The 13,597-nt window shown below is 39.7% G+C and overlaps 1 protein-coding gene across 2 annotated transcripts; it reads right to left on the reverse strand.

Annotated features, from left to right (window-relative positions):
- Positions 1-2,751: 2,751 nt before the first annotated feature.
- On the reverse strand, positions 2,752-12,911 carry LOC130931681 (protein glass-like). 2 transcript variants are annotated; one of them, XM_057860645.1, is made up of 3 exons: positions 12,670-12,911; positions 5,796-6,107; positions 2,752-3,934 (listed from the first exon to the last, which is right to left on the reverse strand). In XM_057860645.1, exons 1-3 carry the CDS (start codon positions 12,890-12,892, stop codon positions 3,528-3,530), a joined length of 942 nt encoding a protein of 313 aa, XP_057716628.1. In that variant the 5' UTR covers positions 12,893-12,911; the 3' UTR covers positions 2,752-3,527. The 2 variants fall into 2 exon arrangements, with proteins under 2 accessions (XP_057716628.1, XP_057716629.1); XM_057860646.1 differs by lacking the exon at positions 12,670-12,911 and adding an exon at positions 12,202-12,642.
- Between the last annotated feature and the right edge of the window lie 686 nt (positions 12,912-13,597).

The following is a 13,597-nucleotide window of genomic DNA, read 5'->3' on the forward strand; positions in this document are numbered from 1 at the left end:
ATATATGGGGTGTCAAACGATTACAATTTTTAATTGAGTTAATTACAGCTTAAAAATTAATCGTAATCGCAATTCAAACCATCTATAAAATATTTTTCTTTAAATTATTGTTGGAAGTAATAGAAATTTTATATTAAAACCCCTCTTCATGTTTTCGTTTTAATAAAATTTGTAAAATTTTCAATCAAAAAATTAACTAGTAGCCCGCCATTGTTGTCAATTACACAGTGCTCATGGGTGCTGAAGCCTATAAAATCAGGCGCACCCAAGCGCCAGCAGAGGGCGGCAAAACTCCGAAAAACACAACAAGTACACCTTTCACTGTGCTGTCATTTTAATCTGTTTGAGCGGGGCATTTGTGCGTTAATTGCGTCAGATATTTTAACGGGATTAATTACCGCTCGTTAACTAGATAATTTTGACAGCCCTAATATATATATGACGTCTTGGAGAAACAACCAGGCTTTGCTCAACTCATTTACATGGTCATATATACAGTACTAGCTTAGCAAAAATGCTTTTTATTCACCTATAATACCATGTTTGGAGGTAGTCAGGTCTTATTTTAGTGCTAAACGAGGCGTTCAACTAGCACAATGTCAGAGCAGCCACATCCAAGATGGCCTATACCTGACGTATACCTTTTATGAAATGACGTCAAGTTCAAGAAGCATTCGGAAAAGTTTTATCCCGCAGATCAACAATTAGCTAATCGATCGATAGAAAAACTGAACTTTGCTCAACACACAGTCAACATGAAATACTCTGAAACACTGAGGACACAGCTTCTTGTAAGTGATATGTTTTTTTTTTTGTTTTTTTTTTGAGTGACGTTTCAGCAACACTATGACAAGTGAACATTTTGGACACATCTAACTTACAAAGCATTGTTCTACTTTTGACCAATACTGCCACAATTATTTTTAAAACTAATTGGTCAACTAATCAGATGATATAAAGTGCTGGCCAAATATATTGGCACCCCTGCAATTCTGTCAGATAATGCTCAATTTCTCCCAGAAAATGTTAGCAATTACAAAAAGTGCCATCAATCAAAAACCAAAGAATGAAAAAAAAAATCATGATCAGTTTTACACAAAACTCAAAAAATGGGCCTGGCACCCTTTTTTTGGCACCCTTTGAAAAATCGTGATGCCTCCCTAATTTGTTTAATTACCAACACTGGTGGCATTAACTAAATCACACTTGCAGTCAGTTAAAATGGATTAAAGTTGACTCAACCCGTGTCCTTGTGTGTACCACATTGAGAATGGAGAAAAGCAAGAAGACCAAAGAACTGTCAGAGGACTTAAGCAAAACTGAGGAAGCATGGGCATTCTCAAGGCTACAAGTTCATCTCCAAAGACCTCAATGTTCCTGTGTCTACCGTGGGCAGTGTCATCAATAAGTGTAAAGCCCATGGCACTGTGGCTAACCTCCCTAGATGTGAACGGAAAAGAAAAATTGAGAGATTTCAACGAAAGATCGTGCGGATGGTGGATAAAGAACCTCAACCTACATCCAAACAAGTTGCGTAGGTTCCCTGATGTTTTGGGGTTGCTTTGCTACCTCTGGCACTGAACTGCTTGACCATGTGCATGGCATTATGAAGTCTGAAGACTACCAACCAATTTTGCAGCATAATGTAGGGCCCAGTGTGAGAAAGCTGGGTCTTCCCCAGAGGTCATGGGTATTCATTCCAGCAGGACAATGACCCAAAACACACTTCAAAAAGCACAACAAATGGTTTGAGAGAAAGCACTGGAGACTTCTAAAGTGGCCAGCAATGAGTCCAGAGCTGAATCTCATAGAACACCTGTGGAGAGATCTGAAAAGGCACCCTTCAAATCTGAGACCTGGAGCAGTTGGCCAAAGAAGAATGGTCTAAAATTCCCGCAGAGCATTTTCAGAAACCCACTGTTGGATACCGGAAGCGGTTGTTCGAAGTTATTTTGTCTAAAGGTTGTGCTACCAAGTATTAGGCTGAGGGTGCCAATGCTTTTGTCTCGCCCATTTTTGGGGTTTTGTGTAAAATGATAATGATTTAATTTTTTAAAAAAATTTTAAATTTTAAATTTTGTGTTTTATCATTGCAAGCAAAATAAATGAAGACATTACTACCAAAGCATATGTAATTGCAATAATTTTCTGGGAGAAATTGAGCATTATCTGACAGAACTGCAGAGGTGCCGATACTTTTGGCCAGCACTATAAATCATGTTACTTGATATTATGTGTCTGGGCTTAACATTTTAGCTGTAAAAATGCTTTGAAACCAAATGTTAGATGCAGAGAAATACAGTTGTACCTCAACATACGAATTTAGTTTCGGGACGTGGTTTATCTATTGAAATAGTATGTCAAGACTGATAAGAATAATTCGTTGAACAGCCCAAAAAACAAATTCTTAATAAATAATGCAGGTACAATTGCACGTAGCTAAAAAAAATAAATTATAAATAGGGAATTAAAAAAGCGTTTTTATTGTCACTGTAACTTGTTGCTGACAGTGACAGCGGGTGTGGAGGTAGCTGTTACGATGAGCCGTGTTCCAATTCCAGTTCTCACTCGTACATCACGCATGTGTTCGATGATTTCTCATAGATTTCATCACGTATTGACTGGAAACGGGGCCGATAAATAGGGGGCCTGCATTGTTGGCGAGGCCGTCAAAGCTGACCAAATGGAATCACAGACGAAGAGCTTTTTTTTGTTGAAAATTCTTTTGAATAAATGCTTAAATCCTTGAATTCTAGATATGGAGGTGAAAGTCTTGATTCTTGGTTAAAAGCACACACACACACACAAAAAAGTTGCAGGTAGCATTTATTTTACGTGAATATGTCGAAGTACAATGCTAGCCTGTTAGTCAATATAGCTAGCGGCTGCCTTATGTAAACAGAGCTTTTCCAGTGAAAATTCTTGTGAAAAAATGCTTAAAGCCCCGAATTCTTCATAGATATGGACGTAAAACAGTCTCGATTCTTGGTTAAAAATAAAAAACGTATAGTTAGTACAGTGTATCACAAAAGTGAGTACACTCCTCGCATTTTTGCCCCAAAACATCACTGCTCTAGAGGAGATCTGCATGGAGGAATGGGCCAAAATACCAGCAACAGTGTGTGAAAAGCTTGTGTAGAGTTACGGGAAACGTTTGGCCTCCGTTATTGCCAACAAAGGGTACATAACAAAGTATTGAGATGAACTTTATGTATAGACCAAATACTTATTTTCCACCATGATTTGCAAAAAAAAAAAAAATTCTTTAAAAATCAAAAATGTGATTTTCCTGTTTTTTTTCCACATTGTCTCTTATGGTTGAGGTTTACCCATGTTGACAATTACAGGCCTCTCTCATAATTTCAAGTGGGAGAACTGCACAATTAGTGGTTCACTAAATACTTATTTGTCCCACTGAAGCTAACATTGCTACGTTCCAAAGTGCATTGAAGGAAAAATGGTTGGCAGTGAAAAGGACCCAGCCCGTAGTCAGCACACAATCCAACAGCGCCTGAAAATGGTGATCATCAGGCTCCGAAACGGCCGACGTCGGCAAGTCCGTCTTCCACCTTGCGGTGCGTGCGTGCATGTTTCTTGAGTGTGTCGCCATCGCTGAAGGTGCGGCGACACACGCCGCAGCGGTACGGACGTTCGCCCGTGTGGATGCGCACGTGGCGCCGTAGGTTACCTCTCTGGCTGAAGCTCTTGGTGCAGAAGGTGCAGCGGTGCGGCCGCTCGCCCGTGTGCGTGCGTACGTGTCGCCGCAGGTCTGCCGACTGCGCGAATGATTTGCAGCACCAGTCGCACGCGTAGGTTTTGCGCTTCTGTTCCAGGTGTAGGCAAAGACGAGATGCCTGGGAGAAGACTTCGCTGCAGCGGGGGCACTCGTACACCGAGGCGCCTGCCGCCGCTGCTGCCGTCTCGCCAAAATGCCCTGCGGGTAAAAAAAAAAAAAAAAAAGTCAGGAAATGATAATAGCGGCTGCCATTTACGGCGCTAGACATCCAATTCACTGTCTATCGTCGTCAATGGTAGTGAATGAGTCAAGAACATGAAATGCAATCAAACATTTTTGATTCAGCTAATAGAGGTGTATTGATTTATTTGTATCGATTAATCTATTACACTGCTGGCCAAAAGTATTGGCATGCCTGCAATTCTGTCAGATAATGCTCAATATCTCCCAGAAATTGATTGCAATTACAAATGCTTTGGTAGTAATATCTTCATTCCATTATTTTTGCTTGCAATGAAAAAACACAAAAGAGAATGGGAAAAAAATAATAATCATTATCATTTTACAAAAAACTCCAAAAATGGACCGGACAAAAGTATTAGCACCCTTTGAAAAATCATGTGATGCTTCTCTAATTTGTGTAATTAACAGCACCTGTTACTTGCCTGTGGCACTTAACAGGTGGTGGCAATAACTAAATCACACTTGCAGCCAGTTAAAATGGATTAAAGTTGACTCAACCTCTGTCCTGTGTCCTTGTTTGTACCATATTGAGCATGGAGAAAAGGGGGCTAAGGGGGCCAGCCCCCCCGTGGTGGCCTAAAAGTGTAATTGCATGTTTTTGACTTTCCTATATATATATATATAAAAGTTGTAAAGCAATAAAACTGCAACAAAAATGAAATGAACAAAAACACATATTTTTATAATGGGTCGAAATTATTTTTCAAGCACCTTTGTCATTTGCTTTGCATATAATTTAAAATATATACTAGAGAAAAAAATATTTTTTTAAATGATTTTTTTCTCTAATTTTTTTTTTTTTTTTGATTGAAGCAACTTTTTGGGGGATTGAATGATTTAGACACAAATGTCTTAATCATAATATGGCCCAAACAAAAAAAAGAATTGCTTCAATCAAAGAAAACTTTTTCAATGAAAAATTAAGTGTTCAAATGCAAATTTTTCAATCTCAAATATTTTTTCGCATTCAAAAACTTTTTCTATGGTTGAAATTGTTCATTTTTTGATTGAATTGATTTTTCTTTTTGAAAATATTTTTTTAAGCAACTTATTTTTTGATTGAATAATAAAAAGGGGATATAATTTTTTACCGTGGTAACTACATTGGCACGACACTGGCGTGCGTACCAAATTCAATGGATGATGATCTTGGCGATAAGTATTGCCTAAGCAGCCTGATTTAGAATTCCCCTCAAGAATGATGGGAAACAAAAAACGTTCGTTGTCAACTTATTATTTTAAATATTCTTGTAAGTTAATTTGATTGCTGACACTGTGTTTTGGGTTCATCAACATGCTGTGCCCCCTCCGGCCCCAAAAGTCAAACTCCGCCTGTACAAAGAACTGTCTGAGGACTTGAGAAGCAAAATTGTGAGGAAGCATGGGCAATCTCAAGGCTACAAATCCATCTCCAAAGACCTGAATGTTCCTCTGTCTAACGTGTGCAGTGTCATCAATAAGTGTAACGCCCATGGCATTGTGGCTAACCTCCCTAGATGTGACATATTTGTCCAGTGGTTTGATTTACAGCAACTGAAAAACACAATGGTATTGAAATCACGCCACGACTGAATCGGATCCGATCTTGTGACCAAATAAGATAATTTCCGATACTCCACAATAGCCGTCTCGGGTAAAATTATCGCAGTTAAGGTGAAATGTCAAAGATCCGCAGGCATTTTGTGTAGGAAGGTGACTTTTTGGAATTGTTTGGGGATAGTGACTTGGAATTTTGAAAGAACTTAACGACATAGACAAGCTCAGTTTTAGCTAACAGCGCAGCCTCGACTTGAGTCGGTTCATTTCCGTCCATTACCGTTTCGTTCCAGTTCCTCTCGCCCACCGCTCCGGACATCCTTCAAGGAACTGACTTGCGCCTCACGTTTGAGGGGCGTGACCTGGGGGTCCACCTTTTCACTTTTGATGACAGGAAGGGGCGGGACTGCGGGTTCATTTCGGAGCGCCGGAAGAATGAGCGTATGTTTGGGAGGGGTCTGGTCTGGACGGGTGAGAGGAGACGTCAAGACAGACACCGACACCCGCTCGGGCGTGCTTGGCGGGGGCGCTTTCACGATGTCGGGAACGCGGGCTTCCTCCGGGTTCCCAACGACCAGACGCTTGCTAGTACCTGAAAGAATAGGAGAGCATCAAAAGTCACAAAACGTGACTATTGCAAACATACCGTATTGGCCCGAATATAAGACGGTGTATTTTGCATTAAAATAAGACTGAAAAAGAGGGGGTTGTCTTATATTCAGGGTCTAGACATTATACCCATTCACGACGCTAGATGGCGCCAGATATCATTGAAGCGATGTTCTTTCATGACAGATCTCAGCTACTCTCCCCATTCACGATGCTTGATGGCGGCAGATATCATTGAAGCGATGTTCTGTCATGACAGATCTCAGCTACTCTCAAGTTTAACCAGTTTGCATTATTTTATTGCAATGTTTTTCCTTATTCACATTTGTTTCAAGAATACAGTTACAGTCAGACTTCACTTTGATGGTTTATGTAGTTATTGCAATTTTCTTGTTTTGTCACAATAGATTGGTTTATTTTAGGGCTGTCAAACGATTAAAATTTTTAATCGAGTTAATTACAGCTTAAAAATTAATTAATCGCAATTAATCGCAATTCAAACCATCTATAAAATATGCCATATTTTTCTGTATATTATTGTTGGAATGGAAAGATAAGACACAAGATGGATATATACATTCAACATACGGTACACAAGTACTGTATTTGTTTACAATAAATCAACAAGATGGCAATAACATTATTAACATTCTGTTAAAGTGATCCATGGATAGAAAGACTTGTAGTTGTTAAAGATGAATATTAGTATAGTATAGTATAGTTATAGAAATTTTATATTAAAACCCCTCTTAATGTTTTCGTTTTAATAAAATTTGTAAAATTTTCAATCCAAAAATAAACTAGTAGCCCGCCATTGTTGATGTCAATAACTACTTACACAATGGTAATGGATGCTGAAGCCAATAAAAGCAGTCGCACCCGAGCGCCAGCAGAGGGCGGAAAAACTCCATAAAACACAATTAACAAGTTGGCCTTTCACTATACTGACATTTAAATCTGTCTGAGCGGGGCTAGTGCGTTAATTGCGTCAAATATTTTAACGTGATTAATTTAAAAAATTAATTACCGCCCGTTAACGCGATAATTTTGACAGCCCTAGTTTATTTACATTTCAAAAACCAGGAGCCATTCATTTACGAATGTGATTGCACTTTAGTTTACAGATTTAAATGTGCAGATATTAAGATTTAAATGAGGCAAAATGACATGCTTTTTCTCTCAAATATATTGTTATAATCATTTGTTTCGGATGTACTGTAATTATTTTCTGTATAAAAATTAATTTGATGTTCAAAAAGTCTTTTTTTCAAACTTGAGTCTTGAAAAAGAGGGGGTCGTCTTATAGTCAGAGCTGTCTTATATTCTGGCCAGTATGGTACTTCACCCATTGGCTGCCTCTGACGTCACTGGAGGTCCAGTCCATTTTGACTGGGAGGGCTGGCAGGATCTTGGACCTCTAGTGATGTCACTGGCCGTGAAACATGATCATTTAATGCCGTGGTTTGGAGGACACAGAATGTCTCCTTCACGTTCAATTTAGCGACGTGTTTAGCCTGCTTGTCACCACAATAGTAACAGTTTCGCCATCGCCGAAGGCAAATTACCGTGTTAAACTTGTAGAAAGGCATTCAAAGTAAGGCTGTTCGATTAATCGATTTTGAAGGATATTCAGCCTTGAAACATTCACCACTTCTTCATTTTTGTCGGCAGACTTTGATGTACAGTGTATCACAAAAGTGAGTACACCCCTTGCATTTCTGCAGATATTTAAGTATATCTTTTCATGGGACAACACTGACAAAATGACACTTTGACTGTCTGTGTGCAGCTTATATAATAAGAGTTAATTTATTTTTCCCTCAAAAAATTGTCATTGGCTTGTCATTTTCCCTCCAAAATGTCATGTGACTCCTTACAGGAGTGCTGTCAGCATTGCTGCAGAGATTGAAGAGGTGGGGGGTCAGCCTGTTAGTGCTCAAAGCATACACTGCCCTCTACATCAAATTGGTGTGCGTGGCTGTCACCCCAGGAGGAAGCCTCTTCTGAAGACGGTACACAAGAAAGCCCGCAAACAGTTTACTGAAGACATGTAAACAAAGCACATGGATTACTGGAACCATGTCCTAAGGTCTGATGAGACAGGTAATGACTATTCTAGCTGGAAACGTCCGGTTTTAATGCAATATCTACGTAGTTTTGTACAGAGGCCCATTTACAGCAAACATCACGCCAGTGTTTTAAAGGTACATTGTGGTTGCTAGTTGCCTTAGAAGGATAATAGATGATTAGAAAACCCTGTACAATTATGTTAGCACAGCTCAAAACACTTTAGGTGGTTAGAGAAGCTATTAAAACTGATCTTCCTTTGAGCTAGTTGGGTATTTGGAGCATCACCTTTGTGGGTTTGATTAAACTCTCAAAATGGCCAGAAAAAGACAACTTTCATGTGAAACTGAAGTGAAGGCTATTCCATAAGAGAAATTGCCAAGAAACTGAAGATTCCCTATAACGCTGTGTACCACTCCCTTCAGAGAGCAGCACAAACAAGATCTAACCAGTAGAGCTGGGAATCTTTGGGCACCTAACGATTCGATTACGATTCAGAGGCTCCGATTCGATTATAAAACGATTATTGATGCACCCCCCTCCTTTTTTTTTTTTTTTTTTTTTTTTTTAAATGTTTTGTACATTAGTTCCATAATTGTTCAAAAATACTCTCAGGCTAAACCAAATTACTATTTCAGTATCACGTTAACATATAGCAGTAAACAAATATACAAAAATAACAGTAAATAAAAAACTCCAGTCCCCATTCTGTATCAGCAGCTTTAAACTACATTCAATTAATTTAATGTTGTGAATCAACCGTTAAAGTTGTTAAAATTGCTCCCGTTATTCCATAATTTCCCTTTTGTCTACTTTCGACATGTGAAAGTTTTAAAACTATTTTAAAGATAGATTTAAGTCAATATTTTACCGATTTGGGAGTATTTTAGATAAAAAGTTAATTAGGTTCGCTTGGAAGGTTCGCTACAACAGCCTTGCACGGAAGTGTACTGCTTTAAGATGGCGGCTGTTTGCTAACGCTCGCATCTAGCTTTTTGTAGATGTTCTGCTAACGCTATCGAATCTATAATGCATCTAGTCCTATATAAATGATACCTACCGTAACATTATGTGGATGTACTTTGTAGCAGCTTTTCGGCAGCAGTCAGGTATGTTGTTGTGTTTTTTATCTCGTGGCATGAGTTGAGCTAGAGCCGTGAGTTGAGCATTGGCATTACCCGAGGGGCCGGGTAATGAGAAGCATGATGTTTAGCTACTCTCGCTCCGTTCTTCATTGTGCCGAAGACCGCGCGGCGCGCTGAGTGTGTTGTACTTTCGCTTTACTTGGCATATTTCAATAATCGGAATTTGGATGTTTGTGAATCAATTCAATTCAATTCAATTTTATTTGTATAGCCCTAAATCACAACAACAATGTCTCAAAGGGCTTTACAGAAATGAAGCAACAAAAATGAATAGATACAGTTCAAGTCCTGGGTATCCCCTATCCTTAAGACCCTCCATGCCGGCAAGGAAAAACTCCAAAAACTCCAGAGTCAATTGGGAGAAAAATGAGAAACCTCGGGGAGTACCACAGTCAGGAGAGATCCACTCCCAGGACGGATAGACAGGAACCCCAGAAGTGCTAGTGGGAATTAGCAGGCGAAGTTACAGTCCGTAAAAATACAGTTGAATAAAGGAGCAAGAAGAGGTCCATCTAGCCAGATGAGACAGGGGAAGCAGCGAGGACGTCTATCCAGCCAGAGGTCCGGACAGTCAGGAGGCTGCAGCTGAAAAATAGCCCCTCCCCAGAGGGGAATCGTTCTCGAATCTTCCACGGCTGAATCGCAAATAATCTAAGAATCGGAAATTTTGCACACCTCTACTAACCAGAGTAGGAAGAGAAGCGGGAGGCCCCGCTGCACAACCGAGCAAGAAGACAAGTACGTTAACGTCTCGATTTTGACAAATAGATGCCTCGCTTGTCCTCATCTAGCAGCTTCATTAAATAGTACCCATAAAACGCTAGTGTCAATGTCGACAGTGAAGAGACGACTCTAGGTGCTGGTTTTCAGGGTTGCGTGGCAGAGGAAAAAGCTTTATCTGAGACTGGATAATAAAACGAAACAAATGTTTTGTATTCATAAACGTGTCCTCAGTTGATCTGGAAATAATGATCCTATTGCGTGTTATTATTGACATATCTTTTTGCCACAAGATGGCAGGATGGGACTTAATGGTCTAAAGTGCTACTTATAGTGCTTCATTTTTTGTTTGACTTCGATTACTTTGATTTGTGGGACTGCCTGTGAAGACAGCATGAGAGATGGATGTATCCGCATGTCGGTGGAAATTAAACGCTGAGTTTTGGCTGAAAGAAAACGTATTCTCCGTCAATTATTCCTATGAATGCGTCGTTAACCTGCAACCACCTCAACAATTTCCAACCTTGCAATGTCTTGACTATATTTTCTATTCATTTTGAAACTCATTTTAAAAATAAAAGTGTGGCTTTTGAAGGAAAACACAAAATTGTCTCGGTGACCCCAAACTTTTTAACGGTAGTGTATATAAATTATCAGTTTTTGTTAGCTGTTTGTGAAGTTTTGTGTTTGCACGTTACTTTCACTTACACCCTGTGTGACTCCTGGGGGCTAAGCCCACACTGTTTTCAAAACCTTGTGACGCCCCTAATTTTCTTGTTAAACAAAATCGAACAGCCCTAGCAAAGTTCCGGCTGAGCAGCGGTTTCTCCACCCTGGCTGCAAAAGCGAGGGAGCTTAAAGCTGGAATGTGAAGTAATTTCATAACATGCCAACTAGGGTCACAATTAAAGTAATTAAACATTGTCCAACAAATAAAGCAGATCCTGCAGCGCTCATACATATAAAATAATAATATAAAAACGTTGGGGGGGGGGGGGGGGGTCGTTGATGGCTTTCTCCACTTTATTGTGGCAACAATAAGAAAACAATATAGTGTCTTGTTATGAGCGTTTTGTTGACAAAGGTATCGAACACACGACGTGCTTACAACTTTGTTGCTTTATTAACACATGGAGCTAACAATAGCCGGGGCTTTCGGCAGTAAGTGGCGTCTAATGACGTGAGGAAATGTAGTTTTTTCACACAAGCGAACGGATTACAAAGCACCACTTCAGTGTTGTCCCGAGACTACATTTCCCATGATTCACTGCGTGACTTGAGCCGCTCTCTGATTCGCTGCGAGATTGACTCACTGCCAACACGCTTGCTGTCACCTGTCAGCGGCTCTCGCGAAACATAAACTAGAAGGCTATCAAGCGATCACCGTGAAAGAAACGCCGCTACAAATGCAATGCAATGCTTGAAGCATGAAGGTGGAAATACATAATACAAATACAAATACAAATAAATGTGCACAAACTCACCGGCGGTGTAAACCTGCTGCTGTCAACGCTCTAGTAGGTCGCATTTCACAGCATTCTGCAGCGGTCTTCCTCGCCAGCTGTTTGCTCGCCATTCACGCTCGTTTGCATTTGATCGCTAGTCCGATACACTCCCGCTTTTTCGGTGAGGTCTTTTGTGTTTATTCGTTATTGGATCGTTTTTGTTCACCGCTGTAAATAAGAGCACTGAAGTAATAGGTGTAAGTCGCCATTTCTGTTCAACCCGTTTTCTCCTGCTTTGTTTAGCGTAAGAAGCTAGGTTAGTGGCAGTCTTTTCTTTGTTCTTTTTCATGATCAGGGTTTAGTTAGCGGGTGGGGTTCAAGTGTAGATTCCTTTTGTTTGTTGTTTTGGCCTGGGCTTACCCTGAAGCCGCGCTTCATCTCCATTTTGTACATATTCATTGCAAGTTTGATTGTTGTGTAAATAAATTTGTGCCACTTGTGAAATTGTGTGGCTCGTTTTATGTTACGCCCTTCGCGAGCCGTCATTGGGGCGTAACACTAGCGAACATAACAACAACTATGATCGATGATTGCCACGAGTTGGCTTTCGGCTAACGTCTAGCTTCTACTGTACATTTCACAACAGTTGGCAGCTCTGCTTGACAAAGTCATCAGTCATCTATCCAAAAATCACACTTACTTTTTGGCAAATACTTGATCATAAGCAGACCGGTTAAGGAAGCAGGCATCTTCGAAGTGTTTGCAGCAGAGAAGACTACTTGATGATGGCGTGAAATTCATTCGCTTCGTGCGAACGAAAGATGTCCATTTACGAGCCCTGCTATCCTTTGGCCACTCATACAACTTTTCGTTTTAGTGAGAACAAAACATCGCCACACACCGCCGTGGCATCTTACCGAGAAGCAATGCAACAAACAATACTGTTCTATGGCGGACTTCCCTCGCACGTCTAGGTGTGACGTAATTTCCGAAGATTGCCGAAGAAAAGCATTTTCGTTGTCAAGGGCGTTGCTATGGGTTAAACAAAGAATCTGGAAGGGTTGCGTTAAAAAAAAAATGAAAATATGCTTAGCCATTGATATTATTCAAAAACATGGTTGGCCAACCTTACTTCACATTAATGCTTTAGGTGTTTGCTGTCCCTTACCGGGAGACGGAGGCCGAACCCGAGGTTCGTCTGGCAGCCTGAGGAAGTCGCCGAGCTGCCGTCGCAATTTCTCGTTCTCCAGCCGCGTCCGTAGCGTCTCGTCTCGGTACTCGCTGACAGCGTCTTCCACCACGTCCACGATATCCCGCAGCAGCTGCGTAAGGCGCTCTGTCAGGTAACCGCTCAGCACATCACCTTTGTTCAATTGCCTTATTTTGCTCATCTTGCTCACTCGCGGTGCTCGGCATCCAGGAAATGACGGCAAAACTCACCGGAAGTCGCCCAAATATTTAGTCTTAAAAATTCTGACGAGACATTTTGCTCCGACAAGGAACTTGTTTTTTTTTCCCTTAATGTGGCAGATTAGTTGAGCAAAACCAACTCAAGAACTATGGAGGACCAGGAGTGCAAAAATTCAATATATAAATACACAATTAAATAAATAATTAAAAGTGTCATTAAAATGCTTCTATTTCAATATTTATTTATTTCTTTCAATATTTATTTCAAATTTTATTTATTTATTTCAATTTTTATTTATTTATTTCAATTTTTATTTATTTATTTCGATTTTTATTTATTTCAATTTTTATTTATTTCGATTTATATTTATTTATTTCAATTTATATTTATTTATTTCAATTTTCATTTATTTATTTCAATTTTTATTTATTTATTTCAACTTTTATTTATTTATTTATTTCGATTTTTATTTTTTTATTTCAACATTTATTCATTTCACTTTTTATTTATTTCATTCTTGCACTCTTGTTCCTCCGGAGAGAACAAGAGTGAGAGAACCTTATTGACAAAGGAAGCAGGTGGTTGCAATTACTGTTTTGTCCACTAAGTGGTAGCAAAAGAGTAATTTGCAGCTAGAATACGACAAAAAGTCACTTGTTTATTACTAATACCTACCACTTTGTCC

Source organism: Corythoichthys intestinalis, chromosome 16, assembly GCF_030265065.1.
Source record: "Corythoichthys intestinalis isolate RoL2023-P3 chromosome 16, ASM3026506v1, whole genome shotgun sequence".
NCBI classification, from domain to species: domain Eukaryota; kingdom Metazoa; phylum Chordata; class Actinopteri; order Syngnathiformes; family Syngnathidae; genus Corythoichthys; species Corythoichthys intestinalis.

Coding starts and splice junctions, on each gene's coding strand:
- LOC130931681 (XM_057860645.1), bottom strand. CDS start 12,892: ATGAGCAAAATAAGGCAATTGAACAAAGGTGATGTGCTGAGCGGTTAC. Junction 6,108..12,669: donor GGTTCGGCCTCCGTCTCCCG/GTAAGGGACAGC, acceptor CTATTCTTTCAG/GTACTAGCAAGCGTCTGGTC. Junction 3,935..5,795: donor AGAGGAACTGGAACGAAACG/GTAATGGACGGA, acceptor TTTTACCCGCAG/GGCATTTTGGCGAGACGGCA.